We start from the raw sequence: 15,113 nt of genomic DNA, 5'->3' as shown, positions 1-15,113 counted from the left end.
AGGCGCTACGTTGGCTGATCCTCCTTTACGCCCCCATGATGAGGATTTTGGAGTTACGGTGGTAGGTTTTTTTTTTGCAAAGTGTTATAGATATTAATGTGTGAACAGTAGTCAAAAGAATTAATACTAGAAATTAACCCGTGTAATATATACGCAGGATTATAATATTTTAAATAATATTTTAATAATTAATTTTAAATTTTAGTTCATAAATTTTATTTGTATATATAAATATACCACGCAAAAATTTTACATTCATCAAATAGAAATTTAATTTATTATTGACTTATAAATTTTATCATATTTTTAAATAATAATAATAAATAGTATAAATAAATCAAAATAAACTGTTTATTAATAACTGAGTTTTGTAATCTGTTCGCAAACTATAAAAATTAAATTTATCTTCTTTAAAATAGTATAATTTTTGTAAAACTTATGTTTGATATATAAAAAAAAATACAAAAATAAATTATAATATTTAGTAGATTGAATATATACCACCTATTTTAAAAATTAATATTTAGAATCGCAAGATTTATTTTTGGATATTAAAAAATTAGAATCATAATCTTTTCATATCGAAGTAATCTTTCTATTTAACTTATTTGTATTTTATTAAAATATAACTTAAAAAACAATTTTAATATATATTCTTTAATGATTCACACTCCAAAAAAAAAAATTTGTGTCAAATTTTTGGTAAAAATAATTTTTGTCTATAATCAAGTAACATAACAAATTATACTTATAAAATATTTCACCATTTTTCAATATCATAATTTTAATCTTGACTTTTTACATTATTCATTTGAAATAAATAACATAAGAAATTGTCATATTTTTAAATTTAGAAATGTAATATACTCAAATATATGAGAAACAAAAACTTTCCATATTGTTTTAAATATATTTGAAAGACAATTATATCCTTTTCTATTTTAGTTATTTTTGTTATTTCTAATGGCATTTCATGTAATAACTTACACATTTAAGTTCATTTTTAAAAATGTCTACTCAAATAATAATATAGAGATTTTGATTTCTAGTTTAGATATGATTCAATTACAAGTTATCTTTTGGTACCAAAATGAAGTTTGTATAACTGACGCTGACCTATCAAATTTAATGAAATTGTCAGTCGTAAGGTGGTCACTTAAATTCCACCCCAAATATGTTGGGGCTACCGAGTAGCACAATGAGTAACATACTTCGATGAAAAAACATATAAATATTCTTTTCGAAAAATATATAATATAGTTTCTTATTTAAAACCACTCATGTATATATAGCATTGACAAAAAAAAAATAAACATTATATATATCCAATAACAAACAAGCTAAGTAAGTATTTTATTTCCAACTGATTTTTTATATTGCAATTTGCAATGCATTAATCAACATATTTAAACTTCAATATATGTATATAAAAGAGGTGAAAGTAAGTGAATGGTGTCACTTGCGAGAATTAAGTTTGTGTTTTGGCCTGAGTGCTTGGTATACGAATGGGCACAATAATGTTCTTACCCTAGCATGAATTTTCTAACCATACAAGCCTGACACTGGGCCATCCGTTCATTAAATTTAGGGCAAATTATATCTCAGAAATATAACTTTTTTACTTTCTACGTACGTTTGTAAAAGTGAACGGTAGTTAGTCAGCTTGATGTATATGCATTTTCCCCCTTTGCTTTTGGGACGACGTTTTAAAAACAAGTCTTGTACTCGTTTATTTCATTTTGTACGGTATAAGAGTTTTCATTAATTTAAAGTTTTTTTTTTAACTTCATTTTTTCTATATATATTAATATGAAAGTAATATAATTTTGGTTCAATACTTACAAAGTTACAATTGTGATTAATAATCCTGTTTTCCATTTCAATTTTCTTTTAAATAAAGTCATTTTGGTGAATTTTCCTTAATTTTAACTATACGCCATATCGAATTAACATTTAGGTTGATATTTATTTAATATGCATAGGCATCAATAAAGTTTTTCCCCCTTTTTAACATGAAGAAAAGTTTGAACAACTGGTCGGCCCTAAATCCCTAATGTTTAAAATTGGTCAATGAATTTTCCTAAAGTTGTTTCCTCGAGAACAGAACAGACTTATTCAATTCATACACTGCTCAATCTTCTAATATAGAAGTATTTTATGTTGCTATAAATTTTATTGCACGGAGTTATTTTTCTTAAGCACGTAAGAATTAAGAAACTTTGTCGTTTTGTCCTCTTGCACGTTGGAATGACTCAAGTTAAATCAACTTTATATTATTTACCTGTTAGAGTTTTTGTTATTATTATTAGATTCGATTTTGTTAATTAAATTGTTGTATCTCTTTTTTAATCCAATCCCAAGTAAAACCCCCCATTTAATCTAGTTTAGAAAGTGGAAATATATAGGCGGACACGAATCTTCCTTTAGCTAACACGTTAGTCTGACGTGTAAGTTAACTGTTGTAGAGGTCTGATTGGGCTTCAACGTGTACCTTATATTTGCTCGATTATGGGCTTATCGGACAAATGGACTTGAACTTTCCAGTTGCTTCTTCAACTAATGAAGTCCGTCCTCCGACGTCAATATGAAGATCCGGCACGGTCACATCGGTTGAAATCTTTTGAAGAAAATCAAAAAGTCAAAATCCAGAGGTCCATATCACATGTCACGGTCATCTTGTTCAAGAGCGTGAATTGCTGCTCTCGGCCAACAAACAATTGTCTCACATGCGTGGCTTGTTGCTATACCTCAATTTCCGATGTTTCATAAATTTTCATGTTACTTCATTGAGAACAATGGTCTATCTGCTCGTCACTTCAAAAAAAAAAGAGTCTTTTAACATCTAAATTGTGGGAGAGATAAAAAGAGTGACAAAAAAGAGTCTTTGATGTGTTTATTGTCTGGCTATCGAATTTCATAAACAGAGTGGGACAGTATTGTTTATCATTAGAATCCGATTGGCATTCATGTTTTCTTCTTGTTTTGCTTCAACTTGTTAACTTGTAGCTTTTTTAAATAAAGAAAACTATAGAAATTTCTGTATATTCAAAAGAGACTCTTGGAGTGGTCATCAATACTATTTCAGATCAAAACTGAACAACTCGAAAAAAAATGTTATAAGACATTTATATACAACATGTTCAAAAGTTTTCAGTGAGAAAACTGATAATCACCACCACATGTTTCACAGAGGCAATGCAGCTTCAACTTCATTCCACAAGTCAGCATTTCTAGTAAACTTCTGTTTCACTTGCGCAATGAGCTCCTTTGATTCTTCAACCTTCGAAACACTTGCTAGTCCACTAACAAGCCACTTCATGACACTGAAACTCGGAACCCAGTTCTTCTCCATACTCTCCCGACAAAGGATCAAAGCCGTCTCAAAGTCTCCTCCTTTGCACAAGCAATGTATCAGAGTGAAGTAACATTCACTGTCAGGCTTGTATCCACTCCTCACCATGACCTCGAACAAACTCATCGCCTCATCCAAATTCCCCTCGCTGCAAAACCCATGAATCAAATGCGAATACGTCACAGAATTCGGTCTCATCCTACTAGACACAACCCCATCAAGCAAGGCCTTTGCTTCTGCAGATTTCTTCCTTTTACACAAACAATGAATCATGATGTTGTATGTAGCAACACCTACATGAACTCCAAGTTCTCTCATTACTCTCAACACTTTCCTCACATCATCATACTTGTCCTCCTTGTAAAAACCAGCAATCATTAGCCCGAAGCTAGAAGCTGTAGGCTTTACCAATTTCCTCTCCATCTCTGCAACAATGGAGTATGAGGAGCTCGTTGAACCGGATTCACACAACACTTTTATCATTAGATTGTAAGTTTCGAGATCAGGTTCGATGCCATAGATCTTCGGCATTTCGAAGTAGACCCGTCTCGCTTCATTGTAATCCTTCGCCATCAAGCAAGCGTAAAGAAGAGCATTCAGAGACTTCACCGTCCTTGGGATCTCGTATTGCTCGAGGTCACGAAATGTCTGTAAAGATCGATCGAGCATATTTGCTCGGCCGTATAGAATAATGGCGCGAGCAGCGAAACTCTCGGATTTGGGATATGGTTGGTTCTGGATGAAACCGTCGAGAAGCTGCGAAACAGCGACGAAGTGTTTCTCGCTCGCCAGTGTCACGACCGCGACGGAGAAGGCGACGCGGTCGACGTGGTAATCAGGGGTTAGAGAAGCGGATCTGCAGATTTCGAGGATTCGATCCGGATTATTCTCGGTTTTGAGAAGGGAGAGAATAGCCCGGCTCTTCTTCTGCTTGCTAGTGAGCGAGGTCTTGGAGTTCGGTGTGTGGATAGATAAATTGGTGGATACGAATCGGAATTGAATCACGTTCTGGACGAGAGATTCCGATGTTCGAATGCGCAAGAGAAACGCCATTGCTAGGGCTCATAATGTTTCAGAAGTAATGGAGAGAGACGACGGTGGAGAGATCAGGTTTAAACCGGTTAGGGGGTTTGACGAAATGAAAATTTAATTTAGAAACGGTTTTCTCAAATCACATACAAAAAAAAATTAGGATCATGTTTAAACCGGGGTTTTGAACCCGACGTGAATCGAACACGCAACCTTCTGATCTGGAGTCAGACGCGCTACCATTGCGCCACGGATCCGATGCAAAAGAGGTATCAAAAATGTTATATAGTCTATATATGTTTATTTCATATAAACCACCGCCGTTGGAAAGTTTTATCATTAACCATCGTAGCTGTTATCTTCTTCCTCATCACAACTTTCTACGGTCAGGGATTGAAAAGAGTTGTCAATCTTTATTCTTCTTCTTCTTCTTATTCTCCGATCATGATGCAGCAGCCACCACCCGGAGGTATTCTTCCGCATCACGTTCCTCCTCCGTCTGCGCAACAGCAGTACGGTTACCAGCAACCGTCTCCTTACGGGATGGCTGGAGCTGCTCCACCACCGCAGATGTGGAATCCGCAAGCGGCGGCGCCGCCATCAAGTCAGCCCATGACCGCCGACGAGATCCGGACTCTTTGGATCGGTGACTTGCAGTTTTGGATGGATGAGAATTTCCTCTACAGTTGTTTTGCTCATACCGGAGAGGTAATATTCTGAAATTTGGTGTTTCGATTGGTGTTTACTTTACTTCTTAAAATTTGTTTTTTTGCTATTGGATTTGCACTAAGTTGTTTCAATACCTTCTTTTGGATGCTTTTTGTTTGTTCGGATGAGATTAAGGTTAATTTAATAAGTTGTTTGCGTCGCAATTTCCTCACTTCTCATCACTTTTTCTGATTGAAAGGTTGGATTTTGAAGGATATGACGATCAAAGTCTCCTATTTTATAGGAATACTTAGTGGGTTTATGAGTCTTTGTGTCCTGTTAGTGTATGGTTAATTTAACACTGTCAGTATTTTTCGCAGGTTGTTTCTGCTAAAGTCATCCGTAACAAGCAAACTGCTCAGGTTGAAGGTTACGGATTTATTGAGTTTGTATCTCATGCTGCTGCTGAACGAGCTCTGCAAACATACAACAACACTCCTGTCCCGGGCCTTCCGGATCAGCTCTTTAGATTGAACTGGGCCTCATTAAGTTCAGGAGATAAACGGGACGATTCACCGGACTACACTATATTCGTCGGTGATCTGGCCGCTGATGTTACGGATTATATCTTACTTGAGACGTTCAGAGCCGCTTATCCTTCAGTTAAGGGTGCAAAGGTTGTTATTGACAGAGCCACTGGGCGTACAAAGGGATATGGTTTTGTTAGGTTTTCTGATGAGAGTGAACAGATTCGTGCTATGACGGAAATGAACGGTGTTCCTTGTTCAACCAGGCCTATGAGAATTGGGCCAGCGGCTAACAAAAAAGGTGTATCTAGTCAAAGAGGTATGTGTGTATCCAAAGGATATGTTACTTTAGAACTGCTTTGCTCTTGCATTCTCATGATTTTTTTTTGCTTTTGTGCTCTAGATGTATGTGACTAGGTTTTATTAAGTAAGTACTAACTCCATTATTTAGGTTCTCTCAGTTTAGTCAAGCCGTGATTATTTGATAGAATTTTCTGTAGCCTCCTGCATTTGCTGTTATCGTTCAGGTCGCAATAAATTCTGTTGAATCTTAAAACATAGAACTCTTATAGCACACTTGTTGTATCATGTTTGTTTCAAAGCAGGGAGTCAAGAGGCTCTCTATCATCTTGAGGCCTGGAACTGATTTCAGCTGAAATGGTTATCCCCTTATTGAGTGCCCATGCTTAGGTCAGTTTTAAAGTTCATGTGTTGTCCTTTATTAGCCCTTTCCTTCACTTCAGCCCTGCTATGGTTTCCATTTATCTTTTCAGTACAACAATTTTTTTTTTCCAGTTCTCGTCCAATTACTTTATAAGTCAAATGTATCTACTTTTCTATTTCATTCCTCGCTACTTGACGTTCTTATCTTTCACTTGATTTTCTTTATATCTGTACATCAAGCTCCTTTCTACTGCTTCTGTGAGTCTAGATGTTAAAAATTCCCCCAACATTTTCGCATTTCTGTGAGAAAGATTTGTTTGACCCTTTCTCTTTGTATTGGCCTTTACAATTCCTCTATCATTTTGTCCCTATACCCATTTCAATTATTTCGTTCCACTATCTTGTTAGTTTAGCACCTTGATATACCCTCCTTGAGTAGCCGAAAAACCTTGGGAGAAACATGATGCAATTGTTGTCGTTGTCTAATTGCTCATCTTTTGTGGTTGTAGCGCCTCAGATCTTTTCTGATTGCTCGCAAATGGCAAGCTCCTCTACATATTGATAATTTATGATTGACATCATTAATAGAGTTTGACTTCCTTTACAGGTTTTGCAATTTTATCGTCAACAGATAGATAATACTATTTCTCCTTTTGGTTTCGAGTGGTCTGTTTTGCATTTGCGTTCATTATGTTGGGAATTTTAGAGGAAGCTGCAAAGGGGTCTCTCATATTCTTTCAGTTACTTTGTTGCACGTGGAATTTACAGATACTTACGCCTATTACTATACCCGTGTTTTTTGCCATGACAATGCAGATTCATACCAGAGCGCTGCTTCAGGGGTTCCAAGTGATAATGATCCAAATAACACAACTGTGGGTTATATGTTCCTGTCATAATATATGTGTCTCGCTGGGTCATTTCTGACACATTCTACGTTTATGTACAGGTTTTTATTGGTGGATTAGATCCCACTGTCACGGATGATCATCTGAAGAACGTCTTTGGCCAATATGGTGAGATTGTGCATGTGAAAATACCTGCGGGAAAGCGCTGTGGATTCGTTCAGTTCTCCGAGAAGTAAGTGCACTGCTGTTGCTGGAAACTCTGACACTTGAACCGTATAATATATAGGCTTTGGAATATCAATCTTGACAATTTAATCATGCGTGTTCTGTGATTATCCCTCGTTTTTTTTTTTCAGAAGCTGTGCAGAGGAAGCTCTTAGAATGTTGAATGGAATGCAATTGGGTGGAACAACCGTCAGGCTTTCATGGGGCCGAAGTCCTTCATCGAAACAGGTAATTGAGATTCCCTTTGCATGTGTGATATGGTATATTAGATTTGACAGAAAGAAACCGCTTGCAATGTCGGATTCTAGTAGGCTCTCTGGCCGTTTCCTGCCTTGCTTGGCCAGTGGAAAATTTACAAGAGTTAATTTAACTCTTCTTCCCTTTTTGTTTTTGTTTAATATCGATTCTCAGGCAGTAGATCCGAGTCAGTTTTATTACAGCGGGTATGGCCAAGGTCAGGAACATTATGGGTACTCAATGCCGCAAGATCCTAATGCGTATTACGGAGGCTACCCTGGCGGGTATCAGCAGCCACCACAGGCTGGCCAGCAACCACCACAGCAGCAACAAGTCGGATTCAGCTACTAGGTGGCGAGAGTATTCTTAGCGTCGCTGTTTGTTGTTTGAGTACTTTTTCATGAACGTGTTTCCAAACGCCTTTATTTGTCTTTGTCTCTCTCTCTCTCTCTCTGTTTAGGAGAGTTTCTTTTGCTCAAAACCGATACTAAAGGAGTGTGAAGACTGAAAAGCTTTACTCTTAATAATGTTTTCTTGCGATGATTCTGTTTTCTTTTGCTTGCTTTGAGAGTAGAGAACGTAGTATAGATTAATGGTATTGTAAGATTTTCATCACTACCTGAAACAAGTCGAGGATTTAGTATCAGTATTGAGTGTGAAGACTGAAGAGCTTAGGCAGTTTGCGATGCTTTCTGACTTTTCTGGTTTCTTTATTTCCTTTGCATGCTTTAAGAGTATAGAACATGAATGGTATAACATAGTATTTCTCATCACTTCCTGAAAAGCTCGAGAATTTTAAGCTTTGATTATATATATTTTTATTTTGAAGGTTAATTAAAGACGTAAAATGGTGTGTTTGCGGTTTTGACGTTTGTCTTCAAGCATTTATAAAGTTCTACGTGATTGTAAAAGTGATAATGTTATATATTGTGCAATACTGCAATGGGTTTCAGGATATGGTTGGTATGTTGGATACTAAATGAATTCCGGAATAGTAAAACTATAAAAGAGTGCAAATGATTTAGCTGAATATAGTTTTAAAGAAAATTCATGAAGACTTTTGTAGATCAATAACAAATTATTTAGTTTAGTTACATTTTCAGAACCTGCATGCGTCGCCTTTTCAAGACAGAAAAACGTTTACAAAAATGGTATATATATACTCTCTCACCATTATAAAAGTTTTTGTAAAACGTTTTGATAAAATGCAAAGTGTTTATCAAAATCTGACGGTAATATTTTAAAAAGACATAAATGCAATTAGAAATACAAATATTTGTGTTGTAATAAAATGTGATGAAGTGTCGTCTGTATTTTTTTTTATTAAGATCTTTGAATATCAACTAACTGAGAAAATTACGAAGAAATGTTTTCGTTGCTGAACAACTTTGCTTGACAACTATGAACTATGGATCATAGATCGAAACAGTCGAGTCATTTTTATAATATGAGATTAATATCTAGTTGCGGGGCTTAAAGATTAGAAACTGAGAACGTGTGTGTTGCGTTGTGCTGGATGCACGTTTTCTTTGGATTGCGAGCCAAGAGAAACTGATAAGCACAATTGACTAATTGGACTGATTGATTTAGTCTTTCTTAATTTAATTTGGCTATTTGTATTGTAATTAAGGATACTTAATGTTCACTGACTTGATCTTAAGAAAAAGACAAAAAATAATTATGTTTAGTTGCTGACAGCTAGCTCCTAGCTAAAGAATAATTTTGGTGTCCATTGTAATCTGTGAGTCCAGTTATTTCTAGTTGACTTAGATGCAACTTGATTCATTTTAAATGTAAAGAGACTTTTTTTATTCTTAAGAAAAGACTCACCAAGTTAGCTTCGTTGATGTCAAAACAAAAAAAAGTTAGTTTAGAGCATGTATATCAGTGAACTTTTAAGAGAAGGGTTCACTAGAATATAATAATATTTTTTTTTTGTTTTAGTTTTTCTTTTTTATTTAATTCAAAAATTATAATTTTCGACCAATCAGAATGCTCCATTTCGGGATAATACCGTTTTTTCAGGTTCGTCAGGATGATACTATCTTTTCAAGATTAAATTATTTTGTCTCAAAAACTGTGCTATGAACCCGTCTTGATCACCTAATGTACATGTTGTCTACAGCTGATAAAGTTGGCTATATATAATCGAAGGTAAAACCTTTTGCATTTTCATACCTATCCTATCCTTTATTGAATTATTCTTCGCTACAACATTTTTTTTTTTTTTTTTTCGCTACAACATTTCGCCATGGGAAGATTCTACAAGCACTTCTGGCACCCCCATGAGAGCGATGAGCATACTAGCTCTGATCTTAGCAAGCTCAGTTGGGAAGCTAGAATGAGAAAAAAATATGGTTTAGCTATTGGCAACTGCGATGAGTGTCAAAACCGCACTAACGGGGATGATGGTTTGGGTTGCGATATATGCGACAAGGTGTGGCACCTTGGTTGCACTCCAAGGTCGCCTGATGAAGTAAACCATCCGTTCCACCCATACCATCCACTCAAGCTTCTCATTGATGGCCCACCTGATTACTCTGATGGAAAATGCGTTACCTGCAAGCAAGAACTCAAGAGCTTTTTCTACCATTGCTCGCTATGCGATTTCAGCATGCATGTGAGGTGCGTCAACAACGATCCTCCGCCACCCACTGTCGATGCCCCGAGGTGCCACAAGCACACACTCACCCTTATGGCAAGAAATGACACCTTCACTTGTAACGCTTGTGGTACGCATGGCCAACGATGCCCTTACGTATGCGCTCCCTGCGGCCTCATGTTCCATCGGGACTGTATCACGTTGCCACACGTCATAAACATCAATCGCCACGACCATCGTGTGGCTCACACTTTTTCTCCTGGTTTCGGGAATTGGAAATGCATGATTTGTCACAAGAAGATTGACTGGAGGTATGGTGCTTATTCTTCTCAGAAATGTCCTGATGTTTTCTTTCACTCCAAATGCGCGACTAGAAAAGATGTGTGGGATGGAGTAGAACTCGAAGGGGTGCCTGAAGATGTTGTAGATGTTTCTCCATTCAAAGTGATTGAAGACGGAGTCATTAACCATTTCTCCCATGAGGAACACAACCTAAGGCTTATTGATGAGGATGCTATTGATCGTCATAAAAGCATAAGGTGCGAAGCTTGCACAGGTTCTATCTTTTCTGACAAGCACTACAGCTGTATGGATTGTGGTTTTTTCCTCCATGAAACATGCGCTAATCTTCCTCTTCAAAAAAGACATGGGCTTTCCACAAAGCCGCTTACTCTAATACGAAGAGAAAAGTTATTTGAGTGTTCTGCATGCGCAAAACTATCAAATGGTTTCAAATACGAGTGTGGTGATATTTTCCTAGACGTCCGGTGCGCGTCGATGTCATGGTATTGTGATTATGAATGTCACCCGCATACCCTCTTCCTCACTACGCTTGACAAGGAAACTTGTGGGGCATGTCTTGAAACTCACAAACAAGTGCTGCACTGCGTTGAATGCGAGTTCACATTGGACTTCAAGTGTGCTACTCTCCCGAAAAAGATAAAGCACAGGTGCGATGATCATTTTCTGTCCTTGTGTTATGGTGAGAAGGAGAAGCCGAGGGGTACGTACTGGTGTGAAGTTTGTGAAACCGTTTTAGATCCACAAAAATGGTTTTACTCATGCTCCGGTGATTGCGGAGTCGTTTGTCATATTCCGTGTGTGCTCGGGGAGTTATGGAATGCCAAGCCTGCTACATTCATCAGCTTTATAGGAGGATTTCTAGTAGATTTGGTTCCCAACGATAGTATGTCGCGACCAAAATGCTATTCTTGCGGCTCTCGTTGCCAACAACCCCTCCTTTTCCACTTATTTCCCTCTAAATATACGGACGAGTGCTTTTGTGGCATTCAATGTCTTACCAAATATACCGATTCACATAAAGCATATATCTAGTAGCACAGTTTGATTTCCTCTTAAAATATCCCCATGCCTGGTTCCTACAATTTTTGTCGAATTAATTAACTCAAATAAAAGTAATTGAATGTCATTTTTTTTTACTATGCAGTTAATATATATTGATACTTATCTTCATTAAAATGGGAATATAATATATAAGAATTTTAAAAAAAAATTATGTGATGAAAAAGGGTTACTTAAATTGCATAAATTGTACAGACACAAATTAATTAATTTGAACTTACAAAAGGGTTACTTACATTGCATCATTTGAACTTACAAAAGTAAGTTAAATGAAAAAGTCAAACTCTTCCAGTTCCAGCATTTATATATATTATCTGATGAAAGGAGAGAAAAATTCACAAATTAAAGATTGGATCCACCGTCATACTCATACCCTTCATGCTGCTGTATATGAAGAACGTGGATCCACATCTCAAGGCTCAAGGTATTCAATAATACAAAGATCAAAGAACAGTATTACTTTATTTTTCTTTTCTTATTTTTATATAATTAGTCTTAGTCTCTAAAACATTAGCTCTGCACCGTTTGTTGTTTGCGTACTTTGTCATGAACGTATTCTTAAACACAGTTTATTTGTCTGTTTTTCTCTTTAGGAGAGTTCTTTTGCTCAAGACTGATACTTAAGGAGTGTGAAGAGTTTGACTCTTAATAATATGTTTTGGGATGCTTCTGTTTCTATATTTCTTTGCAGACAGAAAAACGTGTAAAATAGTGGTATATATACTTCTTTATATATAATTTCTCACCATAATATTGTTAGGAATCATATATGAATTGTAAGCTTAAAATTCAAAGAGAAAAAATCATTTTCTGTGAGTTTGCGATTTAATAATTTGTAAAAAGTATTTTTAATAAAAAAAAGACGTTCATAGCTGAAAAATTTTGCTTGACAATTACATACATATATATCATAGATCGAATATTCGACTTATTATTATAAATATATGAGATTAATAAACTACCTAAAGGACATTATGTTTTTCTTGGCTTTGACGAGTCCTGAGAACGTATGTTGCGTTGTGCTGGATGCACGTTTTCTTTGGAATGCGAGCCAAGAAAAACAGATGAGATGAACAATTGGACTGATTGATTTAGTCTTTCTTAATTTAGTTTGGCTATTTGTATTGTAATTAAGCCTTAAGGATACTTGATGTTCATTGACTTTGCTTAGTTGTATTGTAATTAAGCCTTAAAGGATATTTGTATTGTAGTCAAGGCAACAAATAAGTTAGCTTAGTTGCTGACAGCTAAAGAGGATTGGTTATTATATTCATGACATTAATATTTGTATACATGTAAATAGAGTTGAGGAAAAACAAACATAAGAAAATAAGAAAAGAAGATAAAATAATTTAGCTGGCCATTGGCATCTGTGAGTTAGTTATTTATAGTTGACTTAATGCAACTTGATTCATTTTAAATGTTAGGACTTGGGAGACTTATTATTATCCTTTAAGAAAAGACTCACCAAATTTGCTTAGTTGTTTACAGCCAAAGCTGATCAACTTGGCTATATAATCCTATATGTATCTGTTAATAAGGATAAGTAAGATCCACGGTAGAACGGAACAAAACATTTTGCATTTTCCACCCAAAAAAAAAAAAGGTTAAGATCCAAACTCCAAAGTAAGAGGCTTTTGCATACTCATACCTCTCCTTAGTCTCCTATCCTTATTCAATCTTTCTTAGCTACAACCTTCCCCATGGAAAGAAACTATAAGTACTTCTGGCACCCCGAAGAGAGCAATGATCAGCATAAAAGCTCTAACCCTAGCACGTATAGTTGGTCAGCTATGATGAAAGTAATATATGGAAATCCGACTTTCTGCGATGAGTGTCGGAAGCACATTTCGGATGCCAGTGGTTCCTTGAGTTGCGATTTCTGCGACAAGGAGTGGCACTTTGATTGCGTCCCAAGCTCGCCTGATGAAATAAACCACCCGTTCCACCCATACCATCCGCTCAAGCTTCTCATTGATGGCCCACCTGATTACTCTGATGGAAAATGTGTTACCTGCCAAATGGACCTCAATGGATTTTTGTACCATTGCTCCATATGCGATATCAGCATGCATGTGAGGTGCGCCAAGGACCCCCCCACCACCCATTGTGGATGCCCCGAGGTGCCACAAGCACACACTCACCCTTATGGCAAGAAATGACACCTTCACTTGTAACGCTTGTGGTACGCATGGCCAACGATGCCCTTACGTATGCGCTCCCTGCGGCCTCATGTTCCATCGGGACTGTATCACGTTGCCACACGTCATAAACATCAATCGCCACGACCATCGTGTGGCTCACACTTTTTCTCCTGGTTTCGGGAATTGGAAATGCATGATTTGTCACAAGAAGATTGACTGGAGGTATGGTGCTTATTCTTCTCAGAAATGTCCTGATGTTTTCTTTCACTCCAAATGCGCGACTAGAAAAGATGTGTGGGATGGAGTAGAACTCGAAGGGGTGCCTGAAGATGTTGTAGATGTTTCTCCATTCAAAGTGATTGAAGACGGAGTCATTAACCATTTCTCCCATGAGGAACACAACCTAAGGCTTATTGATGAGGATGCTATTGATCGTCATAAAAGCATAAGGTGCGAAGCTTGCACAGGTTCTATCTTTTCTGACAAGCACTACAGCTGTATGGATTGTGGTTTTTTCCTCCATGAAACATGCGCTAATCTTCCTCTTCAAAAAAGACATGGGCTTTCCACAAAGCCGCTTACTCTATTAACCATCAAAATGGGTACCGATGATGGTTATTTTTAGTGTATAGCCTGCTCTAGATATTCAAATGGTTTCAGATACGAATGTGGTGATACTATCCTAGACGTAAGGTGTGCGTCGATGTCATGGTATTGTGATTATGAGTGTCACCCGCATACCCTCTTCCTCACTACGCTTGACAGGGACACTTGTGGGGCATGTCTTGAAACTGAAGAACAAGTGTTGCATTGCGTTGAGTGTGAGTTCACATTGGACTTCAAGTGTGCTACTCTACCAAAAAAGATAAAGCACAGGTGCGATGACCATTTTATGTCCTTGTGTTTCGGTGAGAAGGTGAAGCCGAGGGGTAAGTACTGGTGTGAGGTTTGTGAAACCGTTTTAGATCCACAGAAATGGTTTTACTCATGCGGTGATTGCGGAGTCGTTTGCCATATTCCGTGTGTGCTCGGGGAGTTATGGAATGCCAAGCCACGTGTCATCCACTATGATGGAGAAGGTACATTGGAACTGGTTCCCAACGATAGTTTGTCTCGACCAAAATGTGGCTCATGCGGCTCTCATTGCCAACAACCCCTGATTATCAAGTTTTCTAGCCTTGATATGGAGGAATTCTTTTGTGACACTAAATGTTTTAAAAAATATGAAGACTATAAGTTCGGAGGCTACCCTGACCGGTATCAGCAGAGGCAACAGGCGGGCCAGCAACAAGTCCCTTTCTGATTTAATTTCTGGTCGCGTCAAAGAGATGATAGTCCCTTTTAGCTTATGAACGTGAATGCATCCCGTTTTCAGAACGTGCATGCATAGCGTTTTCAAGACAGAAAATTGTGTAAATAATGGTATATATACTTTCTCACCATTATATTTTATTTGTAGTAGGAATCATATATGAA

At 36.9% G+C, this 15,113-nt stretch overlaps 4 protein-coding genes and 1 non-coding gene across 5 annotated transcripts; 3 read left to right on the top strand and 2 right to left on the bottom strand.

The window, feature by feature from the left end:
• Positions 1–3,068: 3,068 nt before the first annotated feature.
• LOC18993716 (pentatricopeptide repeat-containing protein At1g11630, mitochondrial) lies at positions 3,069–4,413 on the bottom strand. Its single transcript, XM_006417271.2, has one exon. The coding sequence runs from the start codon at positions 4,403–4,405 to the stop codon at positions 3,185–3,187; it is 1,221 nt and encodes a 406-aa protein (XP_006417334.1). The 5' UTR covers positions 4,406–4,413; the 3' UTR covers positions 3,069–3,184.
• A 153-nt stretch (positions 4,414–4,566) lies between these two features.
• On the bottom strand, positions 4,567–4,638 carry TRNAW-CCA. The gene has a single exon. It is a non-coding gene; the product is annotated as a tRNA-Trp (tRNA).
• A 78-nt stretch (positions 4,639–4,716) lies between these two features.
• On the top strand, positions 4,717–8,072 carry LOC18993715 (polyadenylate-binding protein RBP45B). Its single transcript, XM_006417270.2, has 6 exons — positions 4,717–5,089; positions 5,410–5,875; positions 7,036–7,094; positions 7,169–7,299; positions 7,424–7,520; positions 7,704–8,072. Exons 1-6 carry the CDS (start codon positions 4,826–4,828, stop codon positions 7,878–7,880), a joined length of 1,194 nt encoding a protein of 397 aa, XP_006417333.1. The 5' UTR covers positions 4,717–4,825; the 3' UTR covers positions 7,881–8,072.
• A 1,708-nt stretch (positions 8,073–9,780) lies between these two features.
• LOC18993714 lies at positions 9,781–12,142 on the top strand. Its single transcript, XM_006417269.2, has 2 exons — positions 9,781–11,317; positions 12,087–12,142. Exons 1-2 carry the CDS (start codon positions 9,781–9,783, stop codon positions 12,140–12,142), a joined length of 1,593 nt encoding a protein of 530 aa, XP_006417332.2.
• Positions 12,143–13,830: 1,688 nt separating this feature from the next.
• Positions 13,831–14,940, top strand: LOC18993713. Its single transcript, XM_024152315.1, has 3 exons — positions 13,831–14,087; positions 14,298–14,716; positions 14,867–14,940. The coding sequence occupies exons 1-3, from the start codon at positions 13,831–13,833 to the stop codon at positions 14,938–14,940; spliced, it is 750 nt and encodes a 249-aa protein (XP_024008083.1).
• Positions 14,941–15,113: the final 173 nt, after the last annotated feature.

Source organism: Eutrema salsugineum, unplaced genomic scaffold, assembly GCF_000478725.1.
Source record: "Eutrema salsugineum unplaced genomic scaffold, Eutsalg1_0 scaffold_5, whole genome shotgun sequence".
Taxonomy (NCBI): Eukaryota; Viridiplantae; Streptophyta; class Magnoliopsida; order Brassicales; family Brassicaceae; genus Eutrema; species Eutrema salsugineum.
This window is presented reverse-complemented; position numbering and strand designations above follow the sequence as displayed.

Bases quoted from the DNA above. Each gene is read 5' to 3' on its own strand.
- LOC18993716 (XM_006417271.2), bottom strand. From the start codon at position 4,405: ATGGCGTTTCTCTTGCGCATTCGAACATCGGAATCTCTCGTCCAGAAC.
- LOC18993715 (XM_006417270.2), top strand. From the start codon at position 4,826: ATGATGCAGCAGCCACCACCCGGAGGTATTCTTCCGCATCACGTTCCT. The intron at 7,300-7,423 runs GTAAGTGCACTG...TTTTTTTTTCAG, and splicing joins TTCGTTCAGTTCTCCGAGAA to AAGCTGTGCAGAGGAAGCTC. The intron at 7,521-7,703 runs GTAATTGAGATT...ATCGATTCTCAG, and splicing joins GAAGTCCTTCATCGAAACAG to GCAGTAGATCCGAGTCAGTT.
- LOC18993714 (XM_006417269.2), top strand. From the start codon at position 9,781: ATGGGAAGATTCTACAAGCACTTCTGGCACCCCCATGAGAGCGATGAG. The intron at 11,318-12,086 runs GTATGTCGCGAC...TTTTCTCTTTAG, and splicing joins AGATTTGGTTCCCAACGATA to GAGAGTTCTTTTGCTCAAGA.
- LOC18993713 (XM_024152315.1), top strand. From the start codon at position 13,831: ATGATTTGTCACAAGAAGATTGACTGGAGGTATGGTGCTTATTCTTCT. The intron at 14,088-14,297 runs GTGCGAAGCTTG...AAATGGTTTCAG, and splicing joins GATCGTCATAAAAGCATAAG to ATACGAATGTGGTGATACTA. The intron at 14,717-14,866 runs GTACATTGGAAC...AAAAATATGAAG, and splicing joins CATCCACTATGATGGAGAAG to ACTATAAGTTCGGAGGCTAC.